The 17688-nt window shown below is 54.9% G+C and overlaps 1 protein-coding gene across 18 annotated transcripts in view; it reads left to right on the plus strand.

Annotated features, from left to right (window-relative positions):
* Positions 1-17688, plus strand: part of COL27A1 (collagen type XXVII alpha 1 chain) — a 135603-nt gene that overhangs the window by 114679 nt on the left and 3236 nt on the right. For 9 of the 18 annotated variants that reach the window (XM_054509372.2, XM_064579534.1, XM_064579528.1 and 6 more), the window contains 19 exons: positions 1975-2031; positions 2201-2254; positions 2802-2855; positions 3106-3159; positions 3993-4046; positions 4132-4239; positions 4713-4820; positions 5712-5819; positions 8967-9020; positions 9576-9638; positions 10013-10066; positions 10208-10243; positions 10390-10407; positions 10656-10691; positions 10977-11003; positions 13612-13677; positions 14088-14256; positions 15178-15287; positions 17396-17614. In XM_054509372.2, coding sequence (XP_054365347.1) covers positions 1975-2031; positions 2201-2254; positions 2802-2855; positions 3106-3159; positions 3993-4046; positions 4132-4239; positions 4713-4820; positions 5712-5819; positions 8967-9020; positions 9576-9638; positions 10013-10066; positions 10208-10243; positions 10390-10407; positions 10656-10691; positions 10977-11003; positions 13612-13677; positions 14088-14256; positions 15178-15287; positions 17396-17614 — 1449 coding nt within the window. The other 9 variants (XM_054509370.2, XM_064579529.1, XM_064579535.1 and 6 more) reach the window with 9 other exon arrangements.

Below are 17688 nucleotides of genomic sequence, written 5' to 3' on the forward strand. Positions count from 1 at the left end.
AAACTGAGTCTCCAGGATGCTTAAGGACTAGTTCAGGACCAGTGGGAAGGTGGCAGGACCAGGATGCAGACTCTGATGTCAGGCTGTGCCTCCCTGACCGGAAACAGGTACTTAGATGAGTTAGGATGCTGCTCACCTGGTGAATTCCCCTAGGGCATGTGTCTACAAAGGTGGTATCTGGAGGGATTGGCCATGAGACTCTGGGAACAAGGAAGAAGGGGGGCTCCACCGGCTTCCTGCTGCTAAGAATGCATCCCTGAACTACAACCACAATGTGGGGAGAGCGGGGGAGATCTGCATAGCTGGCTTTTGGCTCCAACCACCCACCACTTGATTCCTGTGTGGCCTTAACTAGGACCTTTCTTTCCCCGGGCCTCAGCTTCCTCATCTGTAAAATGGGCCAATAGTCACAGCAGCGTAGGAGTGCGGTATGGATTCTGTGGGACACCTCCCGAAGGGTCTGCCACACAGAGTACACTCAGTAAACACGGCCCCCTTCTCCAAAGTGCCCCAGTCCAGCTGCCTCCGTCCTCGGTGGGACCGAGACTTGGGACAAAGAGCCATAGAGAGAGGTCAGGGAGGAGAGGGAATCCCCACTCCCTGGGCCACCCCCTTGGGTACAACTGGTTCTAAGCCTCGGGCCAAGTCCCTCCCGCTTTCAGTCTCTGCCCACAGGAGCCACAGAGGCTCTGAGCCAAGGCGCTACAGCTGCCAGCCCTCAGGACTGATTTGGGCCTGGGATGGGCTCCAGCCCCAGGGATGGCTCCCTCTCCTGCCTCTCAGGCTTCCCCTTCCATCCCTGCCAATAGCCAGGGGGCCCGGGGTGCCCCCGCTTGAGCCTCCTACCCAGAATGCGCCCCCCATGGGAGGTGGCACCAGTTGTCGGGCTGGAACATTCTGAGCCCTGGGGTTCTACCTCTTGCTGCTCTGATCACACCTTCCCTGTAGCTGGCACACGGCCTCCCGCCTCCTGTCTTGCTGGTGGCCCAGGGCCCAGGGTGGCCTGCCAGGGCTCAAGGGCCTCCATCCTAAACCCTACTCCTCCTGCAATCCCTCTGACTACATCCATGCCACCCATCGTCCCTGCTGCCATTGTCAACAACAGCTAAGCTCATGGCCACCTGAGCCCCTACTATGTGGGCAGTAGTGAACTCTCCTCCCTGGGTCCCCAGAACAGCGCTGCAAGGCATCACAATCCCGTTTCGCAGAAAGGAATCTGTCTTATGGACAAAACTCCCAAATTGGCCCACAGCTCAGCTCAACCTGGGGCAGCCCAGCCTGCTTCTGGGGCTGCCATCCAGGATAGAAGATTCCTGTTAAAGCTGGCTCTCTGCCTACTTTATTCTAGCAAAGATGGGAGAAAGGGACTCTTTTTCAGGGCTGAACAATGGAGCAGCCCACATGGCTTCTCTGTGCCTCAGTATCCCCATATGTAAAATGGGGAGAATACCATCACCTGTTTCGTAGGGTTGTTGGAAGTATTCAGTGAGTGCCTCTGCCCACCAGCTGTCGGAATTATTGTCACTCCATGCTGACCACCATGCAGGGACTTTTTGCATCATTTCCCAGAATCCCCACCACTTCCTCCTGGGTATCGCCATTGTCCCTTCACCCCACCTCACCCCCATTCCCCAGCTGAGAAAAAGAGCTCCAAGATGGGAAGGAAGGGACCTGTTGAGGGTCTGAGCTGGTCCTGTGCAAAGCTGGGTGTGACCAAGGTCTCTGCTCTGAGCTGCCTGGGTCTCCCAGACCAAGGGTACCTGTGGGGGGGGGGAATGCCCAGCAGGGGGCAGTAAAGAGCACTCTCCAGGTTCCACAGCCCTGGTGTGCCGCTTCCCTCTCCAGCCTCAGTCTCTCCATCTGTAGCCCTAAGTAGACTGGACTTCATTGCTGATGAAGGCCCTTTCCACACTGTGTGGAGTGTCTGGAATTCCAGGAACCAGAAGTGTGTCTTAAAGCTGGTTGTGTCCACAGGGGGAGCAGGGTGAGGATGGCAAGGCCGAGGGGCCCCCTGGGCCACCGGGAGATCGGGTAAGCCCCCTTTCTGTCCCCTGGGCCACCGCCAAGGCTGAGCCCCAGCATCCTGCTATGGGGAGGGGGAGGGGGAGGCTGAGTAGGGGTGAGGCCGCTGCAAGCATCCAAGGGGGTGGCCAGGAAGAGACCTGGTGGCCCATATTTTGTTGCTGTCCTTGTCATTCAGGGCCCTGTGGGTGATCGAGGGGACCGCGGGGAGCCAGGGGACCCTGGATACCCCGTAAGTATCAGAGCTCCTCCCCAATGGTAGCATCAGGCACGGCGTGTCAGGGCAGTCCTCTGTCCTTACCGGCTCCCTGGCAGGGAAACAGCCTTGGCCAGGAGACAAGCCCTCCCTCCCACCATTAGCGCCCAGCTTGAAGCACTGACCCCCTGAAGGAGGGCTCAGGCCAGAATTCATGCTGGCCGGGGGAGGGCTGGAGGGAGAGGATGAGGTCAGGGAGAGAGACCCCTTCCTCACAGGACCTCAGTCTCCCCACCTGTGGCCGGGAACAGCTCTCCTGGCAGAAGCAAGAGACAGACCGCTGAGTGAGCACGGGGCCCCCACCAGGCTCTCCTCCCCTCCACTCCCCTCCTGTCCCCTCCCCTCCCCTGCTCCATCCTTGCTGGCAGGGTCATCATTTCGCTGCTTTGCAGATGAGCAAGCTGAGACGGGGACAATGACGCATGGCTAGGAAGAGCAAGGGCTTCGGGGGCCTCTTCCGGGTTGGAAGTTGCCCCAGCCCCTCCAGGATGGGCCCCCTCACCAGTCTCTCCTTGACTTCCAGGGACAGGAGGGTGTGCCAGGCCTCCGTGGAGATCCAGGCCAGCAGGGCCTACCAGTGAGTGGTGCTCCCTGTCCCATCCCCCTCTGGCCCCAGGTGGGTGGGCGGCAGTGGGGGAAGGAAGGGACCCTCCCTACTGGAGGGCCTGGGGCAGTTCACTCTGGTTTTTCCTGCCCTGATGCTGGGGGCACCCCCAGAGCCTACACCCCCAAACCCCTCCCAACCCTCCCCCTCTAGGCGGACACTGGCCACCCTCCCCGGGAGAGAATCCTGGGGCTGCTTTGCATCCTCTCACCTTGGTTTGCAGGGGCATCCAGGACCCCGGGGACAGCCGGGACCCAAAGGATCAAAAGGGGAAGAGGTAAGAGGACTGAAGTCCACAGGGGACCCTGGGAAGGGCGGACACCTGCCCAGGCACCCAGCAAGTAGGCTGGCGGGCACCCTGCAGGGTGCTTCCAGGCCAAGATCTCTTCGCCTCCAAGGGCCTGAGGGAGGGGGGATCACCTGCCCCCCTGGCAGGGCCTCCAGGAAGGGGACCACCTGTGGGGCCAGCAGTGGGATTTGAACCCAGGGCAGTCGAGAGCCAGAGCCAGCCAGCCACACCACGCTGTAGAAGAAAATTTGGAGAAGCAAGGGGTCCAGAGGAAGGGGGCAGGGGTGGACAGGGTGCTGGTGGTGGGAACTGAGGGGCGGTTGAGGACTTTCCCACCTTGTACCCTGAGCCCTTGTGTCTGCCTCCTCTGAGGTTGGGCCAGTGCTGTCTTCATGCGCTCAACCTCCCCGCAGGCATGTCTCCTTCACCCACACACCATCTCCCTGCCCCCCCACCCCCCCCTCAGGGATTTAGCCACACTCTTGAGGATGGAAGGATTTTGAAGCCCAGGCAGCCACGGGCCCCGGCTCCCTTTAGGAAACTGCCAGCCAAGAGCCTCTGCAGCAGGGGAGCCCATGGGGGCGCAGGACCCAGAGCAGGGGTGAGGACAACACTGGCAGGTTCCAAGGCCAGCCCTGCCCCTGGGCTCCAGGGCCAGGGTGCTTGGACCCATTTGCACATTCAGATGCTAAGGCCCAAGGGGTGGAAAGGCAAGGCTGGGCTGCAGAGGAGCCCATGCTCCTTTCAGTCCCACTTCCAAATCTCCTAGGGTTCTGTCCCTCATCCAGGCGGCCTCTGTCATGTGCCCCTTGATTTTTCAGGGACCAAAGGGAAAGCAAGGCAAGGCTGGGGCACCAGGACGAAGGGGGATTCAGGTGAGTGACCCACAGCCAGTCCCCTCCCGCCTGCCTCCCTGCTCCCCCCTTCAGAGGCTCTCATCAACTTCTTTTATATCCCCAGGGCCTGCAGGGGCTGCCAGGGCCTCGGGGCGTGGTGGGGAGACAGGGCCCCGAGGGTGTCGCGGGACCAGATGGGTTTCCTGGCAGGGATGGGCAAGCAGGACAGCAGGTGAGCAGGACTTGGGGTTAACAGATGGTGTCTCCCTTGGAGACAAGGTGTGTTGTGTGTGTTGGGGTCTGGGGGGCGGGGGTGGTTCTGCCATCGGGCCACGGGCCAGGAGGAGCAGGTTCGGAAACTTGGATGGGGCAGAACCAACATATCTGGAAGTTTCCTGCATGGGCAGTCACCTCATCCCTCGGGACCTGGGAATGTGGCCCTTCTGACCAGCCATGCCTGTACCCAGAAGGCCCTCCCTTGCCCAGGGGATGGCACTTCTAGTTGTAAGGTCCCTCCTCCTCTCCACTTGCAGATCTGTTCACTGGTCCCGCCCTCACGCACAGGCAGGATGAACTCCGTCCTGGGGTCTGACCTCCTTCCCTCCAGATCCACCCAGAGCTCATCCTGACTATGAGACATGCTGCTCCTTGGCTGCCTCTCTTTCCTGAAACATGAGAGGTCCTCCTTTGCCCTCTTTTTTACAGGGGGAGCAGGGAGACGATGGGGACCCTGGCCCCACGGGCCCTGCTGGGAAGAGAGGAAATCCAGGTGTAGCCGGCTTGCCTGGAGCACAGGGGCCCCCAGGATTCAAGGTCAGACACCTGTTAGTCCACTTAGCCACCTTCCCTCCTTTCAACCTTGGTACTAACTATAAGACACTGATGATAACGCTGACGTGGGCACCCATGTCCCAGGGCCTGTGTGAAAATGGAGTCCATGGCCCTGACATTTCTCAGGGGTCACTGTCCCAAGCTTGAGCCTGACTTTAAGGAAAGTTTATCCAGGTAGCTAGAAATCCTGGGCCCTGCCAGGCCTTTGAAACAGGCAACTGGTTATTGAGCTGTCCTTGGGCGCCCTCTAGTGGGCCTTTGTGGAACAATAGATGTTGCTTGCAGCCAGGACCCTCTTCCCAAAGGCATGTTTTTAGAAAGTTTCCGAGAGGTGGGGGAGGCAGCCATGAGTCAATCTGAGTCTGGGGCTACACACAGAAGGGAAGATTGAGGTGGGTGCATCAGACATGGCTCCTCTGGCCCTCCCCAAGCACGAGGTTTAGTTGGGGAGAGGCTGGAACCCTCTGCAGGAACAGCCAGCGAGGGGAGGGGTGGCCTTGGCCCAGGGAGGTTTTAAATGTGGAGAGAAGGGGAGGGGGCATCCCAGACAGGAGGAAGGGCTGGAGCAGAAGTGGGGGTGGGTGGGAACTTCATGGTCTTCTGGGAGGAAACAGTGAAGAAGAGAGGCAGGGTGGGAGAGTGGAAGGGAAGTTGGAACTTGAATTTCAGAGTAAGGAAAGAGGCTGTCCTCTTAAGGAGACTAAAATTCCGAGCCCCCACCAGGCCTGCATCTGAGCCCCAGCATCCTGAGATGTCAGCTGACCCTGTGGCATCACTATTCTGTCTCTCCTAGGCCCTCCTCCCCTCCCCTAGAACCATTTTCCCCTTTGGTCATTTTGGTATGTGTGTGTGTTTTTGGTTTTGTTTTTTAAGGGTGAAAGTGGGTTACCTGGGCAGCTGGGTCCTCCTGGCAAACGAGGGACAGCGGGTGGAACTGGGCTTCCTGGGAGCCAGGGGGAGCCTGGATCCAAAGGCCAGCCGGTGAGTGAGCCCCAGGGAATACAGATGTTCTCATACTCACATGCATGCAAACACATGCGCACACGGGTCCGGAAGCCTCCTGCCTGCTCTGTGACAAGGACAGAGTGACACCCTCTCTGAGCACTAGATACTCCTCCGCTTCCCCTGAGTGGAGGGGGTGGGGAGGGAGGAGGCTGAGACATGAGATCTGAGTGGTCCCTTCAGAATGAGGACAGGTGGTGGATCACGACCTGAACCCGAAACAGCCTCCTATCTAGTAAAGAAATTCAACCTATGGTTTAAAAAACATCTCACAAGGAAAACTCTGGGCTCAGATGACATCACTGGAGAATTCTAGTAAAAGTTAAGGGAAGAAATCATACCGATTCTGTATCAACTCTTCCAGAAAATTGAAGAGGGGGAAATACTTGCCAGCATATTCTATGAAGCTGGCATTACCCTGATATCAAAGCTGGATAAAAGACATTGCAAGAAAGGTCTAGACCAATATACCTCAGAAATATAGATACAGAAATTCTCAACACAATTTTAGAAAAACCAATCTAAAAATATATTAAAAAGATAGTTCATCAAGATCAAATGAGGTTTATCCCAGGAATGCAAGGATGGTATAACATTTGAAAATAAATGAATATAATGCACCATACTAACAAACTGAGAAAGAAAACCCATTTGATCCTCCCAGTGGATGCAAGAAAAGCACTTGGCAAAAATGCAACTCCATTTCTGATAAAAGCACTCAGCCAACTTGGTATGGAAAAGGAGCTTCCTCAACTGGGAAGAGGGCGTTCGTGAAAAACAGACATCTAGCATAATACTTAATAGTGAAAGGCTGAATGTTTGGATTTTTTTTTTTCCAAGAAGTAGAACGAGTCGGAGATATTTGTTCTCACTACTTCTATTCAATATTGTACTGACAATTCTAGCCAATGCCATCAGGAATGAAAAATACATAAAAACATTCATATTGAAAAGGAATAAGTGAATCTTTTCATTTGTAGATGAAATTATTGTCTAGAGAGAAAATCCAGTGGGATCCATGGTAAAGCTACTAGAACAGGTGAATACAGCAAGATGGTGGGACACCAGCTCAAGATGCACAAAGGAACTGTGTCTCTATATACTAGCCATGGTCAGAACTTGAAATCTAAAAAGCAATGCTATTTATAATAGCAGAAAAGTAGGAAATACTTAGAGATACATATGACACTAGGTGAACAAGACATGTGCATTGAAAAACTGCAAGGCATTTCTGAAATGGGGACGACTTAAATAAATGGAGCTGCTGTGTTCCCTGGTCAAAGACTCAGTATTGTTCAGATGGCAGTTCCCTCCAGTTGGTGTGTGGATTCAACCCAATTCCAATCAAAATCCCATCAGGCCTTTCTCGTGGAAAATAACAAGCTGAGTCTAACATTTTTATTTGGAAATGTGAAAGGCCTGGAATAACCAAAGCAAGTTGAAAAGAGAAGAGTAAAGTTGGGAGACTCACAGTAGTTGATTTCAAGGCTTATTATATAGCTACAGTAATCAAGAAGGTAGGGTACTGCCATAAATATACTAATAATAGTTCAAAGGAACAGCATAGAGAGTCCAGAAATACATTCACACGTACTTGGATAACCGCTTTTTGACAAAGTTGCAGAAACAACTCAGGGGTTACAGAATAGTCTTTTCTGGCAAGTGGTGCGGTGACAATTGGGTACCTTATACCATGTATAAAAATAAACTCAACATGGATCATACACCTAAAGGTAAAACCCAAAATGCTAAGACTTTTAGAAGGAAGCAGAGAAGAAAATCTTTGAGACCTTGGGTTATACAAACGTTTCTTAGATATGACACCAAAAGCATGATCCGTTAAAAAAATTGATAAATTGGGCTTTATCAAAATTTAAAGCTTTTGCTCCTCAAAGGACAGACGCTGTTAAGAGGATGACAAGACAAGCTACATACTAGGAGCAGGTGCAAATTATAGATCTAGCAAAGGATTTGTATCTGGAATATGTAAAGAACTCTCAAAACCCAATAATGAGAAAAGAAGCAGCCCAATAAAGAAATTAGGCAAAAAAAGAGAAAGAAATTAGGCAAAAGACTTGAACAGACACTTCTGAAAAGATTGTTCAGATGACAACTAAGCACATAAAAGAAGCTCAATATCACTAGTCATGAGGCAAATGCTCATTAAAACCGTAATGAGATGCTACTGCACACCTGTTAGAATGGTAAACATTTCATTGTTTTTGGAGATTTTATTTATCTGAGAGAGAGAGAAAGAGCACAAGTAGGGGGAGGGGCAGAGGGAGAGGGAGACAAACAGACTCCCGGCTGAGCAGGGAGCCCGATGTAGGGCTCGATCCCAGGACCCCGAGATCATGACCTGAGCCGAAGGCAGATGAGTCACTGACTGAGCCACCCAGGAGCCCCAGAATGGTAAAGATTTTAAAAGAGTGAACAGACCAAGTGTTGGCAAGGATGTGGAGCAACTGGAACTCTCCTCCTCTGCTCACAGGAATGTAAGATGGTACAACCGCATTGGAAATGGGCTGGGCAGTTTCGTTAAAAGTTAAGCATGCCCCTGCCATAGAATCCAGGCCTCCAGAATTGTTCACACCCGATCACTCCCCGCAATGGCATCTGTGTGAATATGAGCAAGTTTCTGCTCTCTGTGAGACTCAGTATTCTCATCTGTGAATGGGGTGCGTTGTGCCTCCCTGGGCGGAAGTAGGAACTCGTATGCGTGGTGGTCCATGCAAAGCCCCTGGCACGTAGAGTCCCACAGCTAATGGGCTTATTCTGAGGGACACAGTCCTTGATAGAGCCTTTGTGATGGGGGAAAGAGCCTGCAGGTCCTTTCCTTCTCTTCCTTGAAGACCTGGGACAGGAGGTCCTAAGTGTTCTAGAGCCTTCCTCATGGAATCCCTGAGCTGGCCTCCACTGTCTCATGTGACAGAGGGCAGAGGCCCCTGCCCCCTCTGAGCCCAGGCTGACTGGTGTCTAGTATGTGAGCTGTCCACCCTCATCTGATTGCCTAGAGATGGAGTCACTAATATCCATGGGAGGAGGCAGGCCCAGGGGTCCTGGGTGATTGGCTGGGCGTCCTTGTCCTGGTCCCATTCACCCCATCTCATTCTGCTCTCCCCGCAGGGTGACTCTGGCGAGATGGGCTTCCCCGGAATGGCTGGCCTCTTCGGGCCCAAGGTACAAATTCCCACTCCTTACTGTTCCTGTTGGGGTTCCATCCATCCACCTCCTTGGTCGTTTATCCATGTATTCACTCAACAAAGATTTCTTGAGCACTTACAATGTGGGCTGGAAAGCCGCCAGAATCGAGCAGGAACATCCTCGGTCCCCAGAACCCACAATCCAGCAGACCTGGGTTTTAAGCCCAGCTCCTCAGTTTACCTGCTCTGAGCAGTTTACCTGCTCAGATGTTTACTAAATCTTTTGCAGTAAAAGATGCAAATTACTTTGTATCTCCAAGCCTCAGTTTTGTCAGCTGTAAAATGGGTAGGATAACTATAGAGGGTTGTAACAAGGAAGTAAGAGCAGAGCTTACACCATATAGCACAGAGCCAGCACGCTAGTACCTGCTTAATAATTGCGGACATTTGTTACTCTTCCTGGAACCTCTCAGGTAAGGCCTCTCTTGACAGGGAGGACAAAGTGTGGCCAGCCCCCAGGGGTCATGGAGCTGCTGGAGGCCCGACCCAGTGGCCACCCAGACACAGACAGCCCTTCCTCTGCCTCCCACAGGGCCCCCCTGGAGACATTGGCTTGAAAGGCATCCAGGGCCCTCGGGGGCCCCCTGGCTTGATGGTGAGTCCTCTCCTGGTCTGTCCTAGCGGGGACAGTCGCCCAGGCCCAAGGCTGGCCAGCCATCAGCTGGGTGGATGCCTGCCCTGCTCCTCTGCTCTTTCAGGCTTGAGCCCCCTCTGCCCAAGGCCTCCATCCCTGTTGGCATCCCCTTGGCTTCTGCCGGTCCTGCTAGCTGGGCTGCCACCCTCCCCCTTTCTCCTCCCGTAGCCCCCCAAAGGCACTCGGGGCCCAGAATGTGCATGGCCTGGCCCCTGCTTGAGGAAGTCTCCCTTCCATCACCATGGGACACTCAGCTGCCATCTCCTCTCCTGTCTCCGTGACTCTGTTTCCCAGGCCCTGGGATGAGGACACACAAACCTTTCTCTCTCCTTTAGGGAAAGGAAGGCATCATTGGGCCCCTCGGAATCCTGGGACCTTCGGGACGCCCGGTATGTGTAGGGGGCTGGCCAGAAAGACTATGGGGGCAAGCTTGTCTCTGTGACCCAGGGCCAGCCTGAGCCTCAGTTTCCCCATCTGGGAAATAGAACTTCCTCTCTGAGTCCTCTGTTATGGGGCATGATTTATTGCAGGGTCCAAAGGGTGACAAAGGCAGCCGAGGGGACTGGGTGAGTTGATGGGCTGCTGAGGCGGTGCTGCAGTGGTTGGGGGAGGGGGAGGGGAGGGGAGGGCTGGGAGAGGGGTGGGGGAGGCCTGGAGGGCAAGGCTCAGCCTCATTCCCTGACTGTGTCTCTCTGCTTCTGTCCTCCTCCAGGGATTGCAAGGTCCGAGGGTGAGTGGGCTGCGGTACGGGGGCTGGTGGGCTGGGGGAGTGGGGCAGGGTGGGCACTCTGGGTTCCCCTGCCCATGACCACCGAAGTCCTCAGGCATGTTCTTTCCCTCTGGACCTCAGTCATCCATCGGTACCCCTCTGTGCTGGAGGCACCACTGTCTCAGGGTCTCGGATCAGCTCGAGGAGGCCTGGGGTGGGGAAGATGGAAGGCCTTTGACCAAGGCCTCACTGTTCTTCTCTTCCTCCAGGGTCCTCCTGGTCCCAGAGGGCGGCCTGGCCCACCGGTAGGTACTTGCGCTCAGGGCTCCTGGAACTCCAGGGCAGGAGGTGGAGCTTTGAATGAGACCCAGGGCTTTGCTGGCAGGTACTTGTCTTGGCCCTGACCTCACAAGCTTCCCCAGACTTCTAGGAGAGCATAGAGCAGCCCTGGCTGGACCAGGTCTCTAGAAGAGCAGAGACCAGTTTTACACATCCTCTCGTGCCTGGATGGCCCCTCCAGGCTCCTGACAGCCCCTGGGACTCCCGCACCCAGTCCCTCTCAAATAGTGACTGAGCCTCTTCTTTTGCAGGGTCCGCCAGGGAGCCCTATCCACTTTGTAAGTTGGAGAATGTTCTCTTTTGCCTATTTGGGGTAAGGCCTGGGAGGGGGGGGCAGCGGTTGGCAGCTGACCTCTTTTCTGGGTCACAATAGCTAGAACCCTAAGCTAGGCCCAGGGATGCCCGTGAGCTTTTGTCCTTCCATCCCGGACCCTGGACTCTACAGCAGCAGAAAGAGGGTGGGGATTCCCGGTTTTAGGCAGGATGCACCCCTGACTGTGAACCCAGGAAGCCGATCCAGTGGCTGCGCTCCTGGTCCTGTCAGCACCCTCGGTACAGAACGGCTGATTGCCGAAGGTCTAAATAGGTCCTGGTGTCAATTCAAGCTTGGGGGGGGTGGGTGTTCCCCATACCGAGGAACACTTGTGGGACACCAGCTGGGTGTCCTGCAGTTCGACTCAGTTCTGACACTGTGCACCAGGACAAAGCATTCACGATCCTACAGGACTCCTTCCCCATCCTGCCCACCCCAGATGCCAGCTTGTCACCTGCGCTTCTGACCGACTGAGGTTCCCATGCCCCTCACCGGCATCAGTGAATGTGCTAGAGCGCCTCTTAGATCAGAGAAATATATCACGTACTAGCTTACTGGTTTATTATAAAAAAATAATAATAATAACTCAGGAACAGCCCGATGGAAGACAGGCACAGGGCAAAGCGTGAGGCAGGGGCTCACAGCTCCCAAGCCCTCTCCAGGTGGGCACTCTCCCCAAACCTCCACGCGATCACCAGCTGGGAAGCTCTCTGAATACCACCCTTTTGGGTTTTCATGGAGGCTTCATTACATAAGCATGATGGATAAAAGCAGTGGCCACTGGTGATTGATTCAACCTCCATCCCTGCTCCCTTCCTCCCGGAGGTGAGGGGTCGGGACTGAAGTTTCCAAGCCACCTATCACAAGGTTGCTTCCCTGGGCAATCCGGCCCCTATCCTTTGGTTACCTAGGGGCTTTCCAAGAGTCACCTCATTAACATGACAAGACTTTTATGGGATTTTAGGAGCTTGGTGCCAGGAAGAGGGTCAGAGACCAAATCTCTATTATAAATCACAGTATCCCAGAGGGTGTCCTCAGATTCTGAGTCCAAAGAGGGTCAGACTGGAGGAGGAAGGCTGTTTTCCTCCCTGATGGGTACGTCCCTGAAAGTATGGCCCCTCCCCCCCCACCCAGGGGTCCCTCCCTGTGTTACCACTGCACTGGTTGAGGGTTACAGTGGGGCCCTGACAGCGTTCCCCCCCCCCCCCCCCCCGCCCACCACGGTGGCTGAGGGGAACTGAGCAGGAGCCCTTGGGCCACAAGCCACTCAGATTCTCTGCTCTCCTAATCTCTCAGCTTCTCACTATCCGGCCCCCCAGGCAACGTCCACGAAAATGAACTGTTGGCCCTGGCCTCCCCTCCACACCTTCCCTAGCCCTTCTCATCACTAAGGAAGCCAGACAGCTAGGGCAAAGTGAAGAGACCCAGAAAAAACCCTTTTCCTCTCAAAAAAAGGAAAATTCGAGGATTTTGAATTTTTTGCACGGTAGTGGACATACTGAGTGTTTGTGATAGGTGGACACTGTTAGGCGTGCTCCTCCTGGATTAGCTCACTTACTCCTCTCAAGGTTCTGAGAGTGTTACTCTCATGCCCATTCTGAGGATACTGATGCAGAGAGACGGTAAGCAGCTTGCCCAGATCCTGCAGTTAGCAAGTAGCAAGGCTGAGATTTGAACTTGAGAAATACCTCTGGTGTCTGGGCTCTGGACCTCTTGGGCTTTACCCAACGTCACAGTGTCCCTGTCACTGTTTTCACAGCAAGACCGCCTCTGGCAAGCCCCCTGCTAGGGCTGGAGGCGCAAGTATGAGATAGTTACACAGAGAAAGGGGCTGCACCCAGTTGGGGGCGAGAGCACCAGGAGAGAGTTCCCATGGAAGCTGACATCTGTAGAATGAGTATAGGGCAGGGTTTCTCAACTGCAGCACTTATGGACACTTGGGGACCAGGTGGTTCCTTGCTGCGAGTGATTGTAGGATGTTTAGCAGCATCCCTGGCCTCTGCCCACTAGATGTCAGGAGCACCCCGTCCTCCAGTTGTGACAGCCAAGTCTCTAGATATAACCAAATGTCCCCTACAGGGCAACATTGCCCCTGATTGAGAACCACCAGAAGAGTAGATAGGCAGATGGAGCATTGGAGGGAAAGAAGAATGTTCCAGGCTATGGGAACAGCATGTGCAAAGGCCCTGTGGCCAGACGGAGCATGCTGCTTAGCAACTTAGCAATACAATAGTGTGTCTGGTGCATCGAGCATATGTGGGCAACAGAAGAGAGGCTGGGCCAGAGGCCACAGCACTCAGGCCAGGTCTTGTAACCACATGGAGGAGTTCGGACTTAATACTGTGGGTCATGAAGAGCTGTGGAAGTGCCTGGAGAAAGGGAGTGGATGGGTCAGCTCTGACTCTCTTTGTAAGTGGGGGAAGGACAGAGAGTTACACAGAAGGCAGGTGACTTGGCCCAGGAAGGCGGGTGGGCGAGCTCCTCCTCAGATCCTGGGGCTCTCTCTCTCTTGGTGAGTCTGGTGATCCTGGGGTTGAGGGGTAGGATACACACCCTGTCTTCTCTTTGCACAGCAGCAAGATGACCTGGGAGCAGCTTTCCAGACGTGGATGGACACAAATGGAGCACTGAAAGCAGAGGTACCCCGAGACCACTGCCCACATGGGATCCCTTCCCGGGGGAGACAGAAGGGACGGCTCACATATAGTCAGTGCCCTCCACGTGGCCTGCCCCGAGAGTTCCATAGCTCATTGGTTTCCTGTGCCGGGGCCTGGGCAAAGTTGATACTAAGTCGGCTCTCAGGATTCACAGTCCAGGGAAAGGGCAGCCTGGAAGAGCCCATTGTCTTCCTTCCAGCCTGGGGGTGGTCAGTGTAAAGACCTCCACTGACCCCTTCTGGAGGGATTTGGGGCCACTGCGGAGTGTCCTGTACTCTCGCAGCCCCCACCCGGTTCCTGGCCCCCAGTTTCCTTATCTGTCCAGTGAAAGGAGCCCCATCATGCCCCTAGGAACTTGGGCCAGGCCAAGACCCCCTCTCTCTTCACGACAGGGTTACAACCATCCAGACCGGCTGGTGCTGGACCAGGGAGGGGAGATCTTTAAAACCTTACACTACCTCAGCAACCTCATCCAGAGCATTAAGACGCCCCTGGGCACCAAAGAGAACCCCGCCCGGGTCTGCCGGGACCTCATGGATTGTGAGCAGAAGATGGTGGATGGTATGAGGGCTTGTGGGGTCTGAAGAGAGGGCTTCTTGCCCCAGGGGTGGAGCAGGCGGTGCAGGGGAGTTCCAGGAGGGGCTGAGGAGAGGGACCATTCAAGTCTTGGCTCATTGGGGCCAAGTTTCTGTCCTTGGGGAGGCAGGCACATGAGGCAGTCCCTTATCCGCTCAGCAGTCACTGAGCCACACCATATGGCCAACCTTGTGCCTCCTGGGGTGTAAGTGAGTGGTTTTACCCTTTCAGAGCCTGCAGATCTACAAGCTGGGGACAACCATTTCAGTGCAAGGAGACAAGAGCTTTGGCAGGACAAGCCCCCAAGGGCCAGGAGGGGACAGGGGGCTGGGGGAGGGGGCTGCCATGGATGCCCTGAGAGCCAGGATTTCACCCCTTTCTGTCCACACCTCTTCCCTCCACTGACAAGAAGGTGGACTAGTGGCTGGTTGTCCCACTCTTTCGGCTGTGGGGCCTTTGGATCCCTTGGAAGCCCAGTGGGGAAACCAGATGCCAGCACAGGTGTCCAGTGGGTGGGGTGGAGGCCTGATTTACCCTCCTCCCCCAAGCAAGCCCCTAGGAGGATCACTAGCCTTGGGGGAGAACCCATTTAACTAAATGAGCCCGAAATGCCTTGGGCTAGTGATTCACCCTCTCTCAGGCCTCAGCTGCCCCCTCTGTAAAATGGCCCCTTCACAGTAGCAGTGTGGGCCAGTGCTCAGCCGAATGCCCCCCCCAGGGGCTCTGCCCGCTGTGAACTCTGCTCACAGCCTGTCCTTGCATCTCAGTGGCTCCTGGAATCCTTTCCCGACTTCAGGCCCAGCTGGGCTCGGTGGGTCCCAAGGTTTGGGGTTCACCTGCAGAACCGGGCCCTGGGCTCCCTCCCCCTCACATACCTGTACCATCCCCCCTCCACACCACCTGCAGGTACTTACTGGGTGGATCCAAACCTTGGCTGCTCGTCCGACACCATCGAAGTTTCCTGCAACTTCACCCATGGTGGACAAACGTGTCTCAAGCCCATCACGGCCTCCAAGGTACCTGTCTCGTCCCCATCCACCGCCAACTGGCCCCCTCTACACCCACCAGGCCCTGGGCCACCGCCCACCCAAGTTTTGGTCTGAGCCTTGACTGTCCTGGTGCGTGGCTTCTTGTGACCCTCCATTTTCTCATCTACGAATCGGGGGATGAATTGTTCTAAATCCATGGTTTCTACACCCTTTCGAGATGTATGATGTTAATGGTTTTTATTTCAAATAGAACTTTCGGCCAATATCTAAAACAGCATAGTTGGGGCTCCTGGGTGGCTCAGTCGTTAAGCGTCTGCTTTCAGCTCAGGTCATGATCTCAGGGTCCTGGGATCGAGCCCCACATCGGGCTCCCTGCTGGGCGGGAAGCCTGCTTCTCCCTCTCCCACTCCCCCTGCTTGTGTTCCCTCTCTCACTGTGTCTCTCTCTGTCAAATAAATAAATAAAATCTTAAAAAAAAAAACAACCCAAAACAACAGCATAGTTGGCCAAGCTGGCCGGGCTTGGAGAACCAGGAACCATCAGTACAAGCTAAGTCATGGTGCCCAAGGTGTGTATGCAGGGTTTAGCTAATGTTTGATGTCTGCTTTCCAAGTGCCTGTCTCTGGGCTGAGCGCTTGAGGTAGCTCAGGGCAGCTCAGCAGCAAGCCAGGGCGGGCGGCGGCAGTGGGGTGCCACCGCTCCCCCACCCAGGGTACCCCATGGTGGATTGTGGGTCTGCAGGGGCGGCAAGTCCTCCATATGGGAGGATTCAGGCTCCAGGGAGAGGAGCCCACCTGCCTGTAGGGGAGGCGGGGACCCAGAGACCCATCCCATCCCATCAGTCCTCCTGGGGAGGCTCCAGGAGGTGCCTTAGGCTGACTGGGTCAGACCCAGGTTTTGAGAATCTTTGTGTGGGCCAGCTGGTCAGCAAGTCTTGCTGGGTCCCTACCATGTGCCAGACACTGTATCAGGCACTGGGATTCAATAGGAAACAGTAACCTCACCAGTGACCCTCCAGCCAGGCCCTTTCCCCCTCTGACTCTGACTCTGAGCCACACCCACCTGGCAGAGGGGGGAGGCCTGAGTGGAGGCACGTGCGTGGGTGGCCATCCCCATCACAAACAATGGCCACCATTTTGTACCAGTCTCAGCCTATAAATTACCAACATGGTGGCTGGACCAGCCCTTGTGGGTCTTACCATGATTGCAAGATGTCCTTCACGATCAAGAAACTTTGAAAAAATAAAGGTTTGTTTACTTACAGGACCTGGAAATTACACAGCACACCGGGGCCACCTAGCCAGCTTGCTGGGGGAGAGAATGAGTGTGCACGAGCCTGGGATTCTGCTTTTGTTGCGGTCCAGGGTGGGGGGGCTTAGGGCTTCCTGGGCTCACTCTTAATTGGTGAATTTAAAACATGACAGCGGGGATTTAAAGCACAGGAAGAGGAAAAAAAAAAAAAAAGGTGGTCCAAATGGCCAGCTTTGGCAATCTTGAAGTCTAAAACAAAGGAGGCTCAGCGCGGAGGCCACTGGCGGGGCTTTTCATTTATTCGAGATCGCAAGCTTTTTGAAGTGGATGCCTAGGCAATCAAAGCGTCAATCAGGCGCTTGCATTACACAAAGAAAAACCAACCGTCTGGGCTTTCAGGGCACTCACTGAAGCCATAAATCCCATCCTTGTTTGAGGTCACTGCCGTTTCTGGCGTCTTGGAACTTTTCTGAGGGTTGGGGAGGTCACTTCTCATTTCTCCTGTACTTGAAGAGCCTCTTGATCTTGCGCTAGTTCCTCTTTCTCTCTGGGCTTTGGGTTCCCAACTCAGCTCCAGAGAAAACCCCCACTCCCGGCGCCCATGCAGTGGGGGGGGTAGATCAGGTGACTTAGGACCCTCGTAGATCCGTCTCTGCACTCAGGCTGGCCTTGGTGCTTTCCCTTCCTTGTTACTCCTTGGCTGTGGACCGGTTCACACAGACCTCAATTTCCCTGTGTCTCCAGTGGGCACACGTCTGGGAGCAAAGCTGGGAAATGCTTGCCAGGAAAGAGCTTCTCCCTGTGCCCTCCAGAGTGAGGGGAGGGTTTCTGAGAGCCTTGGGCAGCCGGCCTGACCCTGCCTCACTGCTGCGTCTCTGCCACAGGTTGAGTTTGCTGTCAGCCGGGTCCAGATGAATTTTCTGCACTTGCTAAGCTCTGAGGTGACACAGCATATCACCATTCACTGCCTTAACATGACCGTGTGGCAGGAGGGCACTGACCAGACCCCGGCCAAGCGGGCTGTGCGCTTCCGGGCCTGGAATGGGCAGATCTTTGAAGCAGGGGGTCAGTTCCGGCCAGAAGTATCAATGGATGGCTGCAAGGTAAGCCTTGGGGCCCCTCACAGGCCTCTCATGCATGGACAAGTTGAAAAGATGTGTTTTTATTACAAAATAGT

The sequence above is a fragment of the Mirounga angustirostris genome, unplaced genomic scaffold (genome assembly GCF_029215605.1).
Source record: "Mirounga angustirostris isolate CCGP_5_RB_7025 unplaced genomic scaffold, mMirAng1.0.hap1 SCAF_15, whole genome shotgun sequence".
Classification (NCBI taxonomy): domain Eukaryota; kingdom Metazoa; phylum Chordata; class Mammalia; order Carnivora; family Phocidae; genus Mirounga; species Mirounga angustirostris.